The sequence below is a fragment of the Lithobates pipiens genome, unplaced genomic scaffold (genome assembly GCF_037356315.1).
Source record: "Lithobates pipiens isolate NorthernLeopardFrog02 unplaced genomic scaffold, aLitPip1_a1.2 Scaffold_16, whole genome shotgun sequence".
NCBI classification, from domain to species: domain Eukaryota; kingdom Metazoa; phylum Chordata; class Amphibia; order Anura; family Ranidae; genus Lithobates; species Lithobates pipiens.
The window spans coordinates 277,914,845-277,931,081 of record NW_027507748.1 but is presented as its reverse complement, the minus strand read 5'-3'; the positions used below and the strand labels follow the sequence as shown (position 1 = coordinate 277,931,081).

Here is a 16,237-nt window from a genome sequence, read left to right as displayed (position 1 = left end):
GGCCCTCGTCTCATAAAGGTTGACTAAGGCAGAAGTTCACATTTAATAACAGGCTTTACCAAGTTAAAAGTATAACGGACATACAAATGACACATTTGTATGTGAATGTAGCTTGTAAAAATGCTGGTATATATTGGATTATCTTAACCCAAAACATATCCTATATCCGGCAACACGGCCTGACCCTGTGTTTGCATTCATTTTTTCCACTAATAAGCTGTTTTGTTCCTTGCCACCACTAGAGGGTACTATTTGGCACATAAGGCCAGCTTTACAATGGCTTCAATTGTCTCCCGAGAGAAGATTTTTCAGGGAAGTACTAAAGGAGAAGTAGGCAATATTTCTGGAAGCAGGACTTTTTTTTAGAAAAAAAAAAAAAGTTAACATGTTATACTGGTATATTTTCAGAGACTGCTGAGACAAGTACAAATATATAAATTTTATTAAAATGATCCATGCTGCTTTTAGAAGATTGAACACACTTTTTTTTTTTTTTTTTTTTAAGCAAAAAATAAAAATCTAATATAGAGACACACAGTGCTATAAATATACTTTTATTATATTTATGTGAAAACCACTAATGCGGCGTGAAAAGCCATCCAACAGCTGCACATTACAGTTGTTTGCCATAAAAAAATTGCAAAATTTATACAAAAATAGCCAAAAAAATCCCAGTTTCAGCATGTTTTTTTTTTCCGGTCATTAGTGTTGAAAGGCAGCAACAAGCTTTATGTAAACATTATATATGGCTGCTTTTTAGGCGTGTGAGTAATACTACACAAAAGCATAAAATGTATTTTGCAATAGTAATCTCCAATTTTCTTCCATGTGGAAATCTTACAACTGCTCAAATGGACCTCAGTACACTTGGTTTCGTATTATTTTGACATCCTACTAGAATTGATTACAGGTTTTAAATTTAACTGATACATATATATTTGTAGACACACCTCTGCACATAAAAGAATCTTCAAAGCTGCAGCATGTAATTAGTAGCAGTGATAAGCAACTGCATCTGTCACTGATCATTTAACTTTGTCTGATGGTAGGCAAGGCCAAGTTGGAAAGATCTGTTGATTAAGTGTGGGCTAAAGCACCAGCACCCTGTCCGAAACCAAAGCCTTTTGGACCAAAGCACTTTGCGTAGCATCCTGGGGACAGGGAAAAAAGAAAGAATTAATAAAGAATAGCTTTATTTACATGCAAAACAAACACACTGAAAAGCGATGTTCCCTGAGGTTCAGAAAGTCTTGTGACTTCTCATAACACCACTTTCACCCTCTGTCTCTGAATGTTTTACTGAACAAATGTCCCAACATTTACTAGACAGGGTAAGTATAATAAGAAAAAAAAAGGTAGCCAAAATCTGTAGAAAAATTATCTATCCTGCTACTTTCTCATCACTATGGTTAAAAACCACCATCAATTTTACCTCACTAAGGCTGCATTCACACCTGAGCGTAGCGTGTTTGAACGTTTTTACCGGCGTTTTGTCGCGCGACAACGAGCGTTTTGTCACACTACAACGCGCGGCAACGAGCGTTTTGTCACACTACAACGAGCATTTTTTAACTTCTGCGTTTTTTTTCAGCCAATAGGAAAAATGGAAAATTCCTATCAAAATACTTACCGTAATTTTCCTTTCCTGATGGACTCCATGGCAGAAACGTGTGGGTTAAGTCCCGCCTCCACTACCCATAGGACACTACTCCCATAAATCTTTGCTCCCTGCCCCTGGCCGTGTTCGGTAACTAGCCTACTCCAGCCATTTGGGAGGGAACTCCTGCTGCCATGGAGTCCATCAGGAAAGGAAAATTACGGTAAGTATTTTGATAGGAATTTTCCATTTTCCTGACAGACTCCATGGCAGCAACGTGTGGGAAATAACTCGCCAAACACACCCGGGTGGGCAAAAATGCTGAACAAAAGATTTATTTAACACTGTCGGCCGACAGGACTTTCAAACCAAAATCAACAGAGGATAAGGAAGCTGGCTCAACACAATAGTGAGACATGAAAGTATGAATAGAAGACCAGGAGGCCGCTCTGCAGATTACATCAGGTGCAACGTGGCGCGAAGCTGCCCATGAGGTTGAGAGACTTCTGGTAGAGTGAGCTGTAACCGCCTCAGGAGGAGCCAAGCCCTTCTCTCTATAAGCCCATTGAATTGCCTGAACCACCCAAGCAGCGATGGATCTAACGGAGGCCTTGGCGCCTCTACTTTTCCCGTTGAATAGTACGAAGAGGAAGTCAGATTGACGAAAAGAAGCTGTAATATCCAGATATTGTTTTAGAGTAACTCCCAAATCGAGTGGATGTGGATCTTGACTTCCAGCAGAATTGAAGGTAGGAAGAGTGATTTCCTGGTTTTCATGGAAAACAGAGGTCACCTTGGGATTTGTCCCCAACATCGGAATTAGGACTACCCTATCTGGAAAGAAGGTGAGAAAAGGTTCCTTTGTACCTAGAGACTGAATTTCGGAGATTCTCTTCGCCGAAGTTATGGCCACCAGAAAAGAGGTTTTAAGGGTTAATTCTCTGATTGAGAGCGTTCTGTCAAGTTGAGAGAAGAAATCTAGAACCAATGGAAGGTCCCATTTGGGGAATCTAGGCTTCCTTTGTGGCCTAAGCCTGACTGCTCCTTTGAAGAATTGTTGGACCAAGGGATGATTGGCCCATGCGACTCCAGAAAAAGCTGAAATTGCTGAAACCTGGACCCGGAGAGAACTAACCGAAAGGGAGATATCCAATCCTGATTGCAAGAAGCTTAAGACGTCCCGGACTGTCAGGGTATTACAGGAACTGGTGTATCCAAAAGAACTGTCAATGACAATCAACACTGCGCTAACCCCAAAAATTACACATAAAAAAGCTGCCAACACAATCACGAGGATATACAGTAGTGAAAAAAATTCCAAATGTTAAATTATAGTGTAGCGCTATATAAAATGAATTTAAACCACTTAGTGATGTGACAATAATATGTAAGTATCAAGATTACATAACATACAAGAGTGCTTGCCCAAACTACCCAACAATTGCATGAATAATAAAAAATAGTGAAAAAATTATAATGAACCCAAAAAAATTAAAATGTGAAAACAGTCCAAAGAATTTGTTATTCAATTCAATTAAGTCCAATCCACACGTGAGAGGGAAAGAGCCATCCACCTTCGTCCTATGAAGACCACATGCAGGCACCCCGTGGCATATCCGTCACCAAATGAGATGTAGGCTTACCAGATAGAATGGATCCAAACGAATATACATTCGAAGGATCAATCAAAACTTCAGAATACTCTCATATAGAGTTGTCCAACGTAAAAAGGCTCTCCTGGAAATTCTCAATCAAATATTCAAACGATGGGAAAATCTTCCACTTTAAACCTCAACGCCCATTATAGAACTCATACAGGAAGAAAATGAGGGCCACAATAGTGTAAATCCGTTTTAAAAAATTTAATAGAATAAGTAATGAACTTACATGGATCCAAATGAATAAAGCGCTTTTATCATAAAAACAGAGCTGCAGTAGGAGTCCCGACGCGTTTCGTCCTCAAAAGACGTCATCTGGGGTACTACTCCACTGCAGACCAGTTGCTTATATACTTAACTTACTAATTTGGGCGAAAATTCGATCTGCCTGTGTCACCGCATATTACTTCCGGTTCGACCAGACATCCGGCGTGCGTTCCACGCCTCGTTGCTGTGTTGTTTAATAATTGACCCCGTATTAATATATCCCCAAATAATGGAATAAAGCTTATCTTGATAGGTATCAAAACCAGCCTCATGAACATTCTTAAATAGAGAGAAGTGAGTATTTTAAGATCGTGACTTTATGCATGATACGTCACTTCCGGGTCACGAATACCAGTAAGCTGGTTGACCAATCAAAGGGCCAACCCACAAATTATTCCGACATCACTTCCGCTTTTCGCTGAACTGCAACGGAAGTGATGTCAGCCAAACAAAGGCTGAGACGCACCACGCCTCCGGAATTCCCACGTGAGGATACGTCGAATCCCGGAAGTGATGTGGATAAAAAACGTCCCGACGTCCACCCGCAGCGGGACGCAAACAGAAGTGCGCTGGAGCGCACTTCTAATAAACTAAACTTTATTGTAAAGATGACAGCAGATAGTCACGCCCTACTCCCAGTTGTTAATGAAACGCAAATAGACGTGCGCTTGAAGCGCACATATTTAAACCGGAACCCATAATAATACCGGGTCCAAAAAACAAATGGAGGGGAAAAGAAGACAAAAAATATTTTATATAATCATTTAAAAATAAAAAATAAAAATAAAAAATACACTATCCTCATATTAAAAAGATAAAAATATATGCTGAATTTAAATTTAGCAAAAATAATTGCATGCCAAATTGTACTTTATCAAAAATATTAAAATATACAGAGTAGACAGATTTACACCACAAACCCCTTACAGTGGAGCCTCCATTCCTGAAATTACCAGGAATGGATATACACATGGTGATACACATATGTGTATATAAGACTCACCGCAATTCTTTAAAAGCCGGTGAGTACAAAAGAACCCAAGGACCAATGCGTTGACACTGAGGGCAGATAGAATTCTATCCCACAAACAATACATTACATAAATGGCGGCTACACCAAAAATAAAATAAATAAAATAAAGTGAAAATAAAAAATAAGAAATAAAAAATAAAAAATAATAAATAAAAACATGTTCACATAAAATGAACCCCAAAAAAATTCAAGCGGCTTAGAAACTAAAACTAGAACCATCAGAACAATTACCAGCATAGATCTACCCATCATTAATGAACGCGTTAATGTCCCATTCAATATTTAAACCAAACGGAACATAAGATCGAATTGTGTATATCCAGTAGGTCTCTAACTGGGAGACACCACGAGTCATAGCTCCACCCCTCCAAGTTGCAATGGGGGCAAAGTTTGCCCCTAGTCTTGCGAATTTATTTATGGCTAAGTGGGAGGAGGATGTCGTCTATGCCCAACGGAACCCTTCATTGGTCCTTTGGGCTAGATATATAGACGACATCCTCCTCCTATGGAATGGCTCTCCAGAGTCCTTAGTGGAGTTTTTTGATGATTTGAATCGCAATGACAGGGGTATTTCACTTTCAGTTGAAATGAGTTCCTCCAGGATTATTTTCTTAGATTTGGAAATAGAGATTGTGGACAGTAAATTTGTGTTTAAAACACATTTCAAACCAACAGATCGTAATAGTTTTATTTCCCTGGACAGCTGTCATCATAGATCATGGTTAAGTTCAGTTCCACGCAGCCAATTTTTACGTCTGCGGAGGAACTGCACTGACCTTGATACATTTAAGACTCAGGCAGAAATCCTCAAGCAGAAATTTGAGGTTAAAGGATATGATGCCAGTATTCTAGATGGTGAAATACAGAAAGCTATTGACACCAACAGGGAGACTCTCGTTGCGGAAAAAGCATACAGGGAGCCGGATGACACTTATAGATGGTCTATGCTGACATCTTTTTCGATACAGCATAGACAAATTAAAACCATTATAAATAAATACTGGGATGTATTGAGGAGTGATCCGGTTCTAGGCTCTAAATTGCCAGAACAGGCAAAGGTTCTCTTTAGAGGAGCACCTTCTCTACGGAGTTTAATTGCTCCTAATGTTATTAATCCACCTAGGCGGCCATCGTTTTTCCACAATTTAACGGGCTATTATCCCTGTAAAAAATGTATTGTGTGCCAATTTAACATCGTTGGTAGGCACAAAACAACTGAGTTTACATCAACAACAACCAATAGAACACACACTATTAAGACATTTTGTACTTGTAGTACTAGACACGTGGTATATTTAATAACTTGCCCGTGTGGGAAACAGTATGTGGGGAGAACCACGAGAACGTTTGCAACTAGAGTAGGAGAGCATATATCCCTGATAAAAAGTAAGATTTCTAAACATACTGTCCCGAAACATTATAGAGAATGTCACAACAGTGATCCTACAGGCACACAATTTTTGGCCATCGACAAATACACACCCCCTTGGAGGGGTGGAGCTATGACTCGTGGTGTCTCCCAGTTAGAGACCTACTGGATATACACAATTCGATCTTATGTTCCGTTTGGTTTAAATATTGAATGGGACATTAACGCGTTCATTAATGATGGGTAGATCTATGCTGGTAATTGTTCTGATGGTTCTAGTTTTAGTTTCTAAGCCGCTTGAATTTTTTTGGGGTTCATTTTATGTGAACATGTTTTTATTTATTATTTTTTATTTTTTATTTCTTATTTTTTATTTTCACTTTATTTTATTTATTTTATTTTTGGTGTAGCCGCCATTTATGTAATGTATTGTTTGTGGGATAGAATTCTATCTGCCCTCAGTGTCAACGCATTGGTCCTTGGGTTCTTTTGTACTCACCGGCTTTTAAAGAATTGCGGTGAGTCTTATATACACATATGTGTATCACCATGTGTATATCCATTCCTGGTAATTTCAGGAATGGAGGCTCCACTGTAAGGGGTTTGTGGTGTAAATCTGTCTACTCTGTATATTTTAATATTTTTGATAAAGTACAATTTGGCATGCAATTATTTTTGCTAAATTTAAATTCAGCATATATTTTTATCTTTTTAATATGAGGATAGTGTATTTTTTATTTTTATTTTTTATTTTTAAATGATTATATAAAATATTTTTTGTCTTCTTTTCCCCTCCATTTGTTTTTTGGACCCGGTATTATTATGGGTTCCGGTTTAAATATGTGCGCTTCAAGCGCACGTCTATTTGCGTTTCATTAACAACTGGGAGTAGGGCGTGACTATCTGCTGTCATCTTTACAATAAAGTTTAGTTTATTAGAAGTGCGCTCCAGCGCACTTCTGTTTGCGTCCCGCTGCGGGTGGACGTCGGGACGTTTTTTATCCACATCACTTCCGGGATTCGACGTATCCTCACGTGGGAATTCCGGAGGCGTGGTGCGTCTCAGCCTTTGTTTGGCTGACATCACTTCCGTTGCAGTTCAGCGAAAAGCGGAAGTGATGTCGGAATAATTTGTGGGTTGGCCCTTTGATTGGTCAACCAGCTTACTGGTATTCGTGACCCGGAAGTGACGTATCATGCATAAAGTCACGATCTTAAAATACTCACTTCTCTCTATTTAAGAATGTTCATGAGGCTGGTTTTGATACCTATCAAGATAAGCTTTATTCCATTATTTGGGGATATATTAATACGGGGTCAATTATTAAACAACACAGCAACGAGGCGTGGAACGCACGCCGGATGTCTGGTCGAACCGGAAGTAATATGCGGTGACACAGGCAGATCGAATTTTCGCCCAAATTAGTAAGTTAAGTATATAAGCAACTGGTCTGCAGTGGAGTAGTACCCCAGATGACGTCTTTTGAGGACGAAACGCGTCTGGACTCCTACTGCAGCTCTGTTTTTATGATAAAAGCGCTTTATTCATTTGGATCCATGTAAGTTCATTACTTATTCTATTAAATTTTTTAAAACGGATTTACACTATTGTGGCCCTCATTTTCTTCCTGTATGAGTTCTATAATGGGCGTTGAGGTTTAAAGTGGAAGATTTTCCCATCGTTTGAATATTTGATTGAGAATTTCCAGGAGAGCCTTTTTACGTTGGACAACTCTATATGAGAGTATTCTGAAGTTTTGATTGATCCTTCGAATGTATATTCGTTTGGATCCATTCTATCTGGTAAGCCTACATCTCATTTGGTGACGGATATGCCACGGGGTGCCTGCATGTGGTCTTCATAGGACGAAGGTGGATGGCTCTTTCCCTCTCACGTGTGGATTGGACTTAATTGAATTGAATAACAAATTCTTTGGACTGTTTTCACATTTTAATTTTTTTGGGTTCATTATAATTTTTTCACTATTTTTTATTATTCATGCAATTGTTGGGTGGTTTGGGCAAGCACTCTTGTATGTTATGTAATCTTGATACTTACATATTATTGTCACATCACTAAGTGGTTTAAATTCATTTTATATAGCGCTACACTATAATTTAATATTACAGGAACTGGACCTTGAAGACAAGTGATCTGCAAACTTCGCCCAAATTCTCTCATATACCCGGTTAGTACTGCTTCTTCGAGCACTAAGAAGAGTGGGAATGACTTCTTCAGGACAGCCTAAAGCCTTCAACCGTCCCCTTTCAAAAACCAAGCCTTTAGGCGCAGGTGATCCGGGCAAGGATGTAATCTCGACCCTTGAGACAGAAGGTCTGGCCTGGATGGTAAAGGAATTGGATCCCTGACACTGAGGAGCATCAGAAGCGGAAACCAGGGTCTGTTGGGCCAATAGGGAATTATGGCTATCACTTCTGCTGTCTCTGACCTGAGTCTCCTCAGGAACTGATGAATAATAGGAGTTGGGGGAAAGGCATAGGCCTTGTGGAACCACCATTTCTCTGTCAAGGCATCCACCCCGTAGGCTTGAGGATCCCTGTACCTTGAATAATACTTCTCTAGTTTTTTGTTGCAAGGGGAGGCAAACAGGTCGACTTCTGGGGAGAGCCCCATTGTCAGGATCCAGTTGAACACTTCCTCGTGGAGAGACCACTCGTTGTTGTCCAGAAGTATCCGGGAAAGAAAGTCTGCCTGAACGTTCTGAATCCCTGGGACATAAGATGCTGTCAGATCCTTCAGGTTCCTCTGAGCCCAGGTCATGATCGGTTCCACCTCCTGGAGAAGGGATAGACTTCGGGTACCCCCTTGCCTTCTTATGTACGCCACTGCTGTGGTATTGTCTAGCCTGAGTGAGACCGAGGCTCCTGAAATCAGATGCCGAAAAGGCTAGCAGAGCTTGAAAAGCTGCCCTTAACTCCAGGATGTTCGACACCGTCCCTCTGGAGGGGAGAATCCAGGTGCCCTGAGCCACTTCCGCCAGACAGTGTGCGCCCCAACCCCTGTTGCTGGCATCTGTTGTTATGGTGACCCATGAGATGGGGAGAATGGAATGGCAGTTGCAGAGATTTTCCCGTTGGAGCCACCACAGAAGGGAATTCCTCATGGATAAGGTGATCCGAATCAGCTGGGTTTTGCTGCCTGACCATTGATGAAGGAAACCCTTCTGAAAGGGCCTCATCCTCCACTGTGACCACCTCACCATCGGGATTGTCGCTACCATAGTGCCTATAATTTTCAGGCACTGGAGAGCCTGGAGATGAGAGGCAGAGAGGGCTGGACGGATTCTGTCCCTGACCACTGACAACTTCTCTTCTGGTAATGAGATGGTGCCTCTGACAGTGTTGAATAGGGCCCCTAAGAACACCAGCCGCTGAGATGGAACCAGCTGGCTCTTCTCCAAGTTCAAGATCCACCCGAATTCCTGTAGGGTGGAGATGACCTGCTCTCTGTGTACCAGAAGTTGATCCTTGTCTTGAGCCAACAACAGAAGGTCGTCTAGGTAGTGATGTAGACGAATCCCTTTGGTTCTCAGAAGAGCTACCACTGCCAACAATACTTTTGAAAATACACGAGGAGAAGTTGATAGCCCGAAGGGAAGGCAAGTAAATTGAAAATGGCTTTCGCCCACGGAGAAGCGGAGATACTGCTGGTAATTTACTGCAACTGGGACATGAAAATAGGCGTCCTTGAGGTCTATGGAGACCATCCAATCCCCTGCTTGGACAGATTGTTGAATTGTGGATAAAGACTCCATCTTGAATTTTTCTTTTTTGATAAAACTGTTCAAGTGGGTTAGATCTATGACCGGCCTCCAGGCCCCGCTCTTTTTCCGGACCATAAACAAAGGAGAGTAGATTCCCATGCCTCGCTGAATGACTGGAACATGGATAATGGCGCCTTGAGCCAACAAAGATTCCACGTAGGCTAGAAGAATTAGCCTTTTTTCGTCTGAGGCCGGGAGAGAGGTGGGGACCCATCTGAGTCTGGGAGATTCCTTGAAGGTCCAAACAGGACCTGAGGAGACGGTCTTGACGGTCCAGAAGTCTTGGATCGAGGCCGCCCAGACATGGCGAAAGTGGAAAAGACGAGCCCCCACCTGCCCTGTCTGAGCGGGCCCAACCTCAAAAGGATTTAGTTGGTTGCCTCTCTCCCTTCAAATCACTTTTTGTAGATTTTTTGAAAGAGGATTGTCTTGATTTCCAGGACCTGGAAAATTCACGGCCTGGTCTGTAACTGCGAGCTTCCCTGGCTCGTTCCTGGTACTGTCTCTTTGGAAAAGACCTTCTCTGGGCTTGCAAACGCCGGTCCTGGGGGAGGAACCCCGACTTCCCACCAGTGGCTCGGGTAATAGCCTCATCCAACTTATTGCCGAAAAGGAAGGACCCTTCAAAGGGGATGCGGCACCATACTTGTTTAGAGGCTGGGTCTGCCAGCCAGGGGCGGAGCCAAAGAGCCCGTTTAGCCGTAACAGAAGAAAGCATCACCCGAGCCACCAGGCGTATAATGTCGATAGAGGCCTCCCCAAGAAAGGCGGAGGCCAGCCTAAGCTCTTGGATAGGGGAGCTCTTAGCTGTATCTTCAGAGATATTTCTAAGTGTCTCATCTACACTATCTGTCCATATCTCCATTGCTTTGGACATAGCGGCCAGAGCTAGCGCTGGCTTACAGGCCATTCCTGCTGTGAGATACACTCTCTTCAAATCAGCATCAATTCGTCTGTCCAGAACGTCCTTAAAAGACACGGTATCCTCTAAGGGAAGAGTGACATGTTTCACCAACCTCATGACTGCTGCGTCTACTAATGGCGCTGACTCCAAATGCTTCACCTCTTCTTCATTGAAAGGATAGAGTTTCGAAACCTTTGATAGCATGGAATTTTTCTTCTCCACCTTGCCCCATTCATCTGTGATAATCTCACCTAGCTCAGAGATAAAAGGAAAATTAATCCGTTCCTTCTTTAATTGCTTAAAGAATTTTCTTTGTTTGGAAGGAGCAGCCACAGAATCTTCCCAGTTCAGTGTCTCTCTAACAGCTCTGACCAGAGGAGGCAGTAGAGCGAAATCAAAGCCCACACAGGGATCACTTTCATCAGAGTCACTGTCAGATATGGCAGCTGAGGGGTGGCTATGCGCAGAGGATTCCCAAGTATCCTGCAACTGAGTCTCCCTTCCTGGAGAAAGTGGCGGCTCTGCCGGGGGAACATAGGACTGGCCCTCAATATTTCTGAGGGACTCCTTAACAACTTTTTCCACCAGGGTTTTAAGTTGTTGATCCGCGTCACCCCTTTCATTGGAAGCCTTGGCGTAGCAAGGGTCGCATAAAGATTTTCCTGCCGGTACAAGAGCTCTACACCCCCAACAGGCACTAGCTGAGTGACTAGATTGAGTCCTCGAGGAGTGCGATCTTTCTTCACTACGGTGTCCTGATCTTGAGGAGGAACCATAATGTTTAGATTTGGAAGAGGAGTGCCGGTGATGCGACTTGGAGGAGTCGCTCCCTCTATGAGAGCTGCGATGCTGTTCTGACCTGGAAGGGCTGAAAAAGGAACAAGACAAGAAACCACAAGAGACAAGACATCAGGACAGAGCTAACAGATAAATACCCCTCCCCCACCAGACCTTCAGGTGATCATTAGAAATACCTTTTATGAGAGGGCTGGCCACAAGCAGGCGGTAAGGAATCCATGTCCTCAGCGATATCCATACGCGCTGAAAAGATGACAAGGGATCAGTGCAAGGGACAGGGAAGGGATAGCCTCCCTATCCCAGAATGCCACTTACCAGTGGATGCAACACAGAGGCAGGGGGAAGTCACCGCAACAGCCCGCAAGCATTCCCAAAGCTTGCAGACAAATTCCACATTTAAATAGCCCGCCCCTGTGATGTCACCGCCGTGCCTGTGCGCATGCGCGAAATAGCGGCAATTTGCCGCTATCGCGCATGCGCGAAACCAAGCCTCGATCTCAACCGCGTTCGCGCATGCGCAGTACGGCCGAAAACGCAAACCCGGAAGTAGAACGGCGGCTGGAACGCGGAAGAACCAGCCGCCATGCCTGCACACACAAACAAACAGAAACAAACAAAGACAGATAATAAGATACAAAAACTGCTGCCATAAAGAACTTTTAGAACCTCTCACCACTCCCACCACGATCGATCACTCGGCCGAAGATAAGGTAAGATGACACCGGACTTTCCAGGGGGCAAAACAGGTCACCTGCTAATAGCTGGCTATCCGACCAATGCGCAGCCTGCCTGCCAGTGGCCAGGACATGGGCTTCTTCACAGCGCCTCTTCCACTGCCCACTCCATACCCTGCTAATAGCTAGGGCTTAGCGGAGTAATGCGACTTTTCCAGACCCAGAGTCGCAGACCGGCCGACCTCGATCGTGGGGACGATAAATCTTCAGGTAGGAAGACCACTTCTGGGTCCTTCGGAGGAGGACAAAAAAAGAACACGGCCAGGGGCAGGGAGCAAAGATTTATGGGAGTAGTGTCCTATGGGTAGTGGAGGCGGGACTTAACCCACACGTTGCTGCCATGGAGTCTGTCAGGAAAATATTTTTCATCTGCTTATTTTTTCTTGAGCAGATACAGCGTCAAAACGCCCGTAGAAACGCTTGTTGTCGCGCTAAACGCTCGAATCGAGCGTTTCCATTAGTTTCTATGGGAATGAAAACGCCAAAATCAGCCCAATTCGCGCGACAAAAAAGGGTCCGGAACTTGTTTGAGCTTCAGGCGTAGGGCTTCAGGCGACATGGAGTGGAGATGTGAACCATCTCCATTGAGAACAATGGATTTTTTCCCCTCCAGCATTTTGTAGCTTCAGGCATAGGGCTACAAAACGTTCAGGTGTGAACGGGCTGTAAATCACTAGAAAGTGAAACGAATGTCTTGAAAACAAAAATTATAAAACTAAATCCTTGTAGTGTATGGCCAGGTTAAGGCTGTCCATGGGAAATACAATCAAGTAATGACCATTAGATTCTCTGTTAATGCTTCTTAACTAATTATATGAATGTAAGGCGCACATGATGGGTTATCAGAAAGGACAATATGACAATATTGTCAAACTATCTAGCAAGTTTCTAGACCCACCACCCCTGTAATTGTGTAATTGGTTTCTTGATGTCATTAAAGAGGAAATTTGCCCTAAAAAAAGAAGGGACTGCTTTAGTTTCTCCCCCACTTCCTCTACTATATTTGGCACATTTCATTTTTTGAAGGGGGGGGGGGGGTGGAGTGGGCACCTAGTTTTGACGTTAGGTACTCACTCCTGCAATCCGAGTGGAAGTTTGCCCATCGTTGCCCGCAGGCTTCAAGCATCAAGGAGCTTTCCATAGTAAACGTGCTGGGGACCCGAAGAGTGGTAAAGAACTGGCTCGAGTGAGGACAGCGCTAGATCCCATTACAGGTAAGTGTCCTTTTATTAAAAAGTCAGAAGCTGCTGACTTACCTTTTTCTTTCTAGGATGAAGAGCCTCTTTAATTAGAACTCACTACTTGCAATATGCATAAATAGTCATAGGGTCCAACTTGTTGAGAATACCACCATTGGTAAAGTGTTATTAGTCTGTTAGTAACATTGTTAACTCCGTGCCAACTTTTTTTTTTCCCCCAGTTTAATTGCTGCTTGCTTTCCATATCTGAGCTCTGACTACATTTTACCCTGCATTTCTCTGAATAGTCAAAGTATGAGCAGTCTGTGCAAGGGCCTTTTTCACAATGACCTTTCTCGTAATTAATTCGAATTATGCGGGTTTTTTTAGCTTAAAGAAGAGTTCCACAAAGCTAAAAAAGTCAGCAGCTATAAATACTGCAGCTGCTGACTTGATAATCGGACACTTACCTGTCCCAGGGTCTAGCGATGCAGGGGGAACAAAGCATCCCTCCTCTCCCCCTCCTCTGTGGTGCTCTGCGACTGGCAGGGCAATCATCCGAGACCTGCAATGTGTCCCAAATGATTGAGGAGAGGGAGGGGAAATTAACTTCCTCCCAGTGGCGCCAGAACTAAGAGGGAGCTGAAACCCTCTTTCCGCTACCCCCCCCCCCCCCCCCCCCAAAAAATGACATGTCAGGGCTCACCTTCGCTTAAAGCGGAAGTTCAATTTTTGGGTGGAACCCTCCTTTAACCATTGGGCACTTAAACCCCCTTCCTAACCAGACCAATTTTCAGCTTTTGGTGCTCTTACACTTTGAATGACAATTACTCGGTCATGCAACACTGTACCCACATTAAATTTTTGTCCTTTTTTTTCACACAAATAGAGCTTTCTTTTGGTGGTATTTAAACACACACCTGGAGCCTCTTGGAAATCAAAAATATTCATATAGCAAAACAGTAATAGCCTACTGGGTATCCGTCTTATTAGCATGTTGTCTCCTTAGCCTGAAATGTTAGCTCACTCTCTCTCTCCCCCCAGGGCAAAAGGGAAGGTTAGTAACAAGTAAAAAACACAACAACTATGTATTCAATACATTAACAGTGGAAATAAGATATATAATTGGAATTTACCTTTGCAGAATATCTCTCCATCCTTATCTGCCAGTGTAGTGGATTCCAAACCTTTCCCGCATTTAGCACAACGAAAGCAAGCCTTGTGCCAAGACTAAAAGACACAAGAATATAATCAGGCTTATTGATAGAATAATCACTACTGTACGTACACCTAAATGAACATTGAGCAATTATAGACTTCAGGGCACATAATGTTGCATTAGGGAGTTTAGCGCCAAATTCGTTTAACCTTGCAACACTTTGAGATATTTTGATTTGTTGCATGTGTCAAAACAAATTCTTATTTGTGACACTATTCTAATATGTCACTATTGCTGCAACAAATCAAGCAAGAAATATTGCTATTTTGGAGCGAAAGTGGAACTTTAATTAGAAAATGAAGTCCTGATAGATGGCTATACCTGCAAAAGGGGCCAGCATAGTGATGTAAAACAATAAAAAAATAAGTGCCTATACTGTTAAAACCTAGTAAAGCCCTGTCTAACCCTTCTCTACACAGCCTCAGTTATCCTGTATTGTCAGCACTGTGCCGATAATCAGTGAGTAGGATAGTGCCATACGTAAATTTTATGTTGGTCTTCCTCTCTAACTGCCAAGACATACAATCAACTCTGGAAATGCACACAATTTAAAATTACAGAATGTGACATATCTTTTTTGAGACCAAGGAGAGGATAACGGATCACATGTGCCACACCATGGCAACCACAGATCAGACAGAGGGTAAGATGGCAGCTTCCTTAGCTGTAAAGGATAAAAGGGTTGTGTTCTGCTTTAAAACCACCTGTAATTATTAAATTGTAGCAGTATATTCAAAACTCACATTAGCCAAAATAATTCTGGATGGATGCTACCTCTTCTCAGCAGAGAGCTATAATCAGGTAAATATATAGCATTAAATTAATTACTTTCACAAGCTATGGAGAGGAATCCTGCATAGAAGCCCCTTTCAACCTGTTCAATACAGAGGAACCCTTGAAATAACTTTCCAGACTCAGGGAACCCCTGCTAAAAATTACTATATCTACAAATCAAGATACATTGGCGTGATGTCAGTGGGAAGAACGCTCCTTAGACTTGTGTTCATTGGTCATGGAACCCCTGGCAACCTCTGGTTCCAAGAAACCCTGATATATAGTATATTCCAACAGTAGATGTAAACAGCAACATTGCGTTTTTTCTGTTAAAAGTGTGCTAATTTCAGTAAAACAGATATCAGTGCAACTAAATAGAAAGTCCACATCACATGGTTGAGGATTTGAAGGTTCTGATAAATATGCAGTATCTCACAAAAGTGAGTACACCCCTCACATTTTTGTAAATATTTTATTATACCTCATGTGACAACACTGAAGAAATGACACTTTGCTACAATGTAAAGTATAATTTGCTGCCCCCTCAAAATAACACACAGCCATTAATGTCTAAACCGATGTCATCAAAAGTGAGTACACACCTAAGTGAAAATTTCCAAATTGGGCACAAAAAGTGTCAATATTTTGTGTGACCATCATTATTTTTTTCTAGCGCGGCCGAGTATCCGAAGGGAGGGGGGGGGGATCATGCTCTGCTTCAGTATGTCACAGTACATGTTGGCATTCATTGTTCCCTCAATGAACTGTAGCTCCCCAGTGACGGCAGCATTTATGCAGCCCCAGATCATGACACTCCCACCACCATGCTTGACTGTAGGCAAGACTCACATTTGCCTTTGTACTCCTCACCTGGTTGCCGCCACACACCATCTGAACCAAATAAGTTTATCTTGACCACAG

The 16,237-nt window shown here is 42.6% G+C and overlaps 1 protein-coding gene across 1 annotated transcript in view; it reads right to left on the bottom strand.

The window, feature by feature from the left end:
* Nucleotides 1–538: 538 nt before the first annotated feature.
* Nucleotides 539–16,237, bottom strand: part of CSRP1 (cysteine and glycine rich protein 1) — a 50,568-nt gene continuing 34,869 nt past the window's right edge. The window contains exons 5-6 of the mRNA XM_077481475.1: nt 14,460–14,553; nt 539–1,151 (exon numbers count right to left, since the gene is read on the bottom strand). Of these exons, the coding sequence (XP_077337601.1) occupies nt 1,078–1,151; nt 14,460–14,553 (168 nt within the window). The 3' untranslated portion in view covers nt 539–1,077. The remainder of the gene's footprint in view (nt 1,152–14,459; nt 14,554–16,237) is intronic.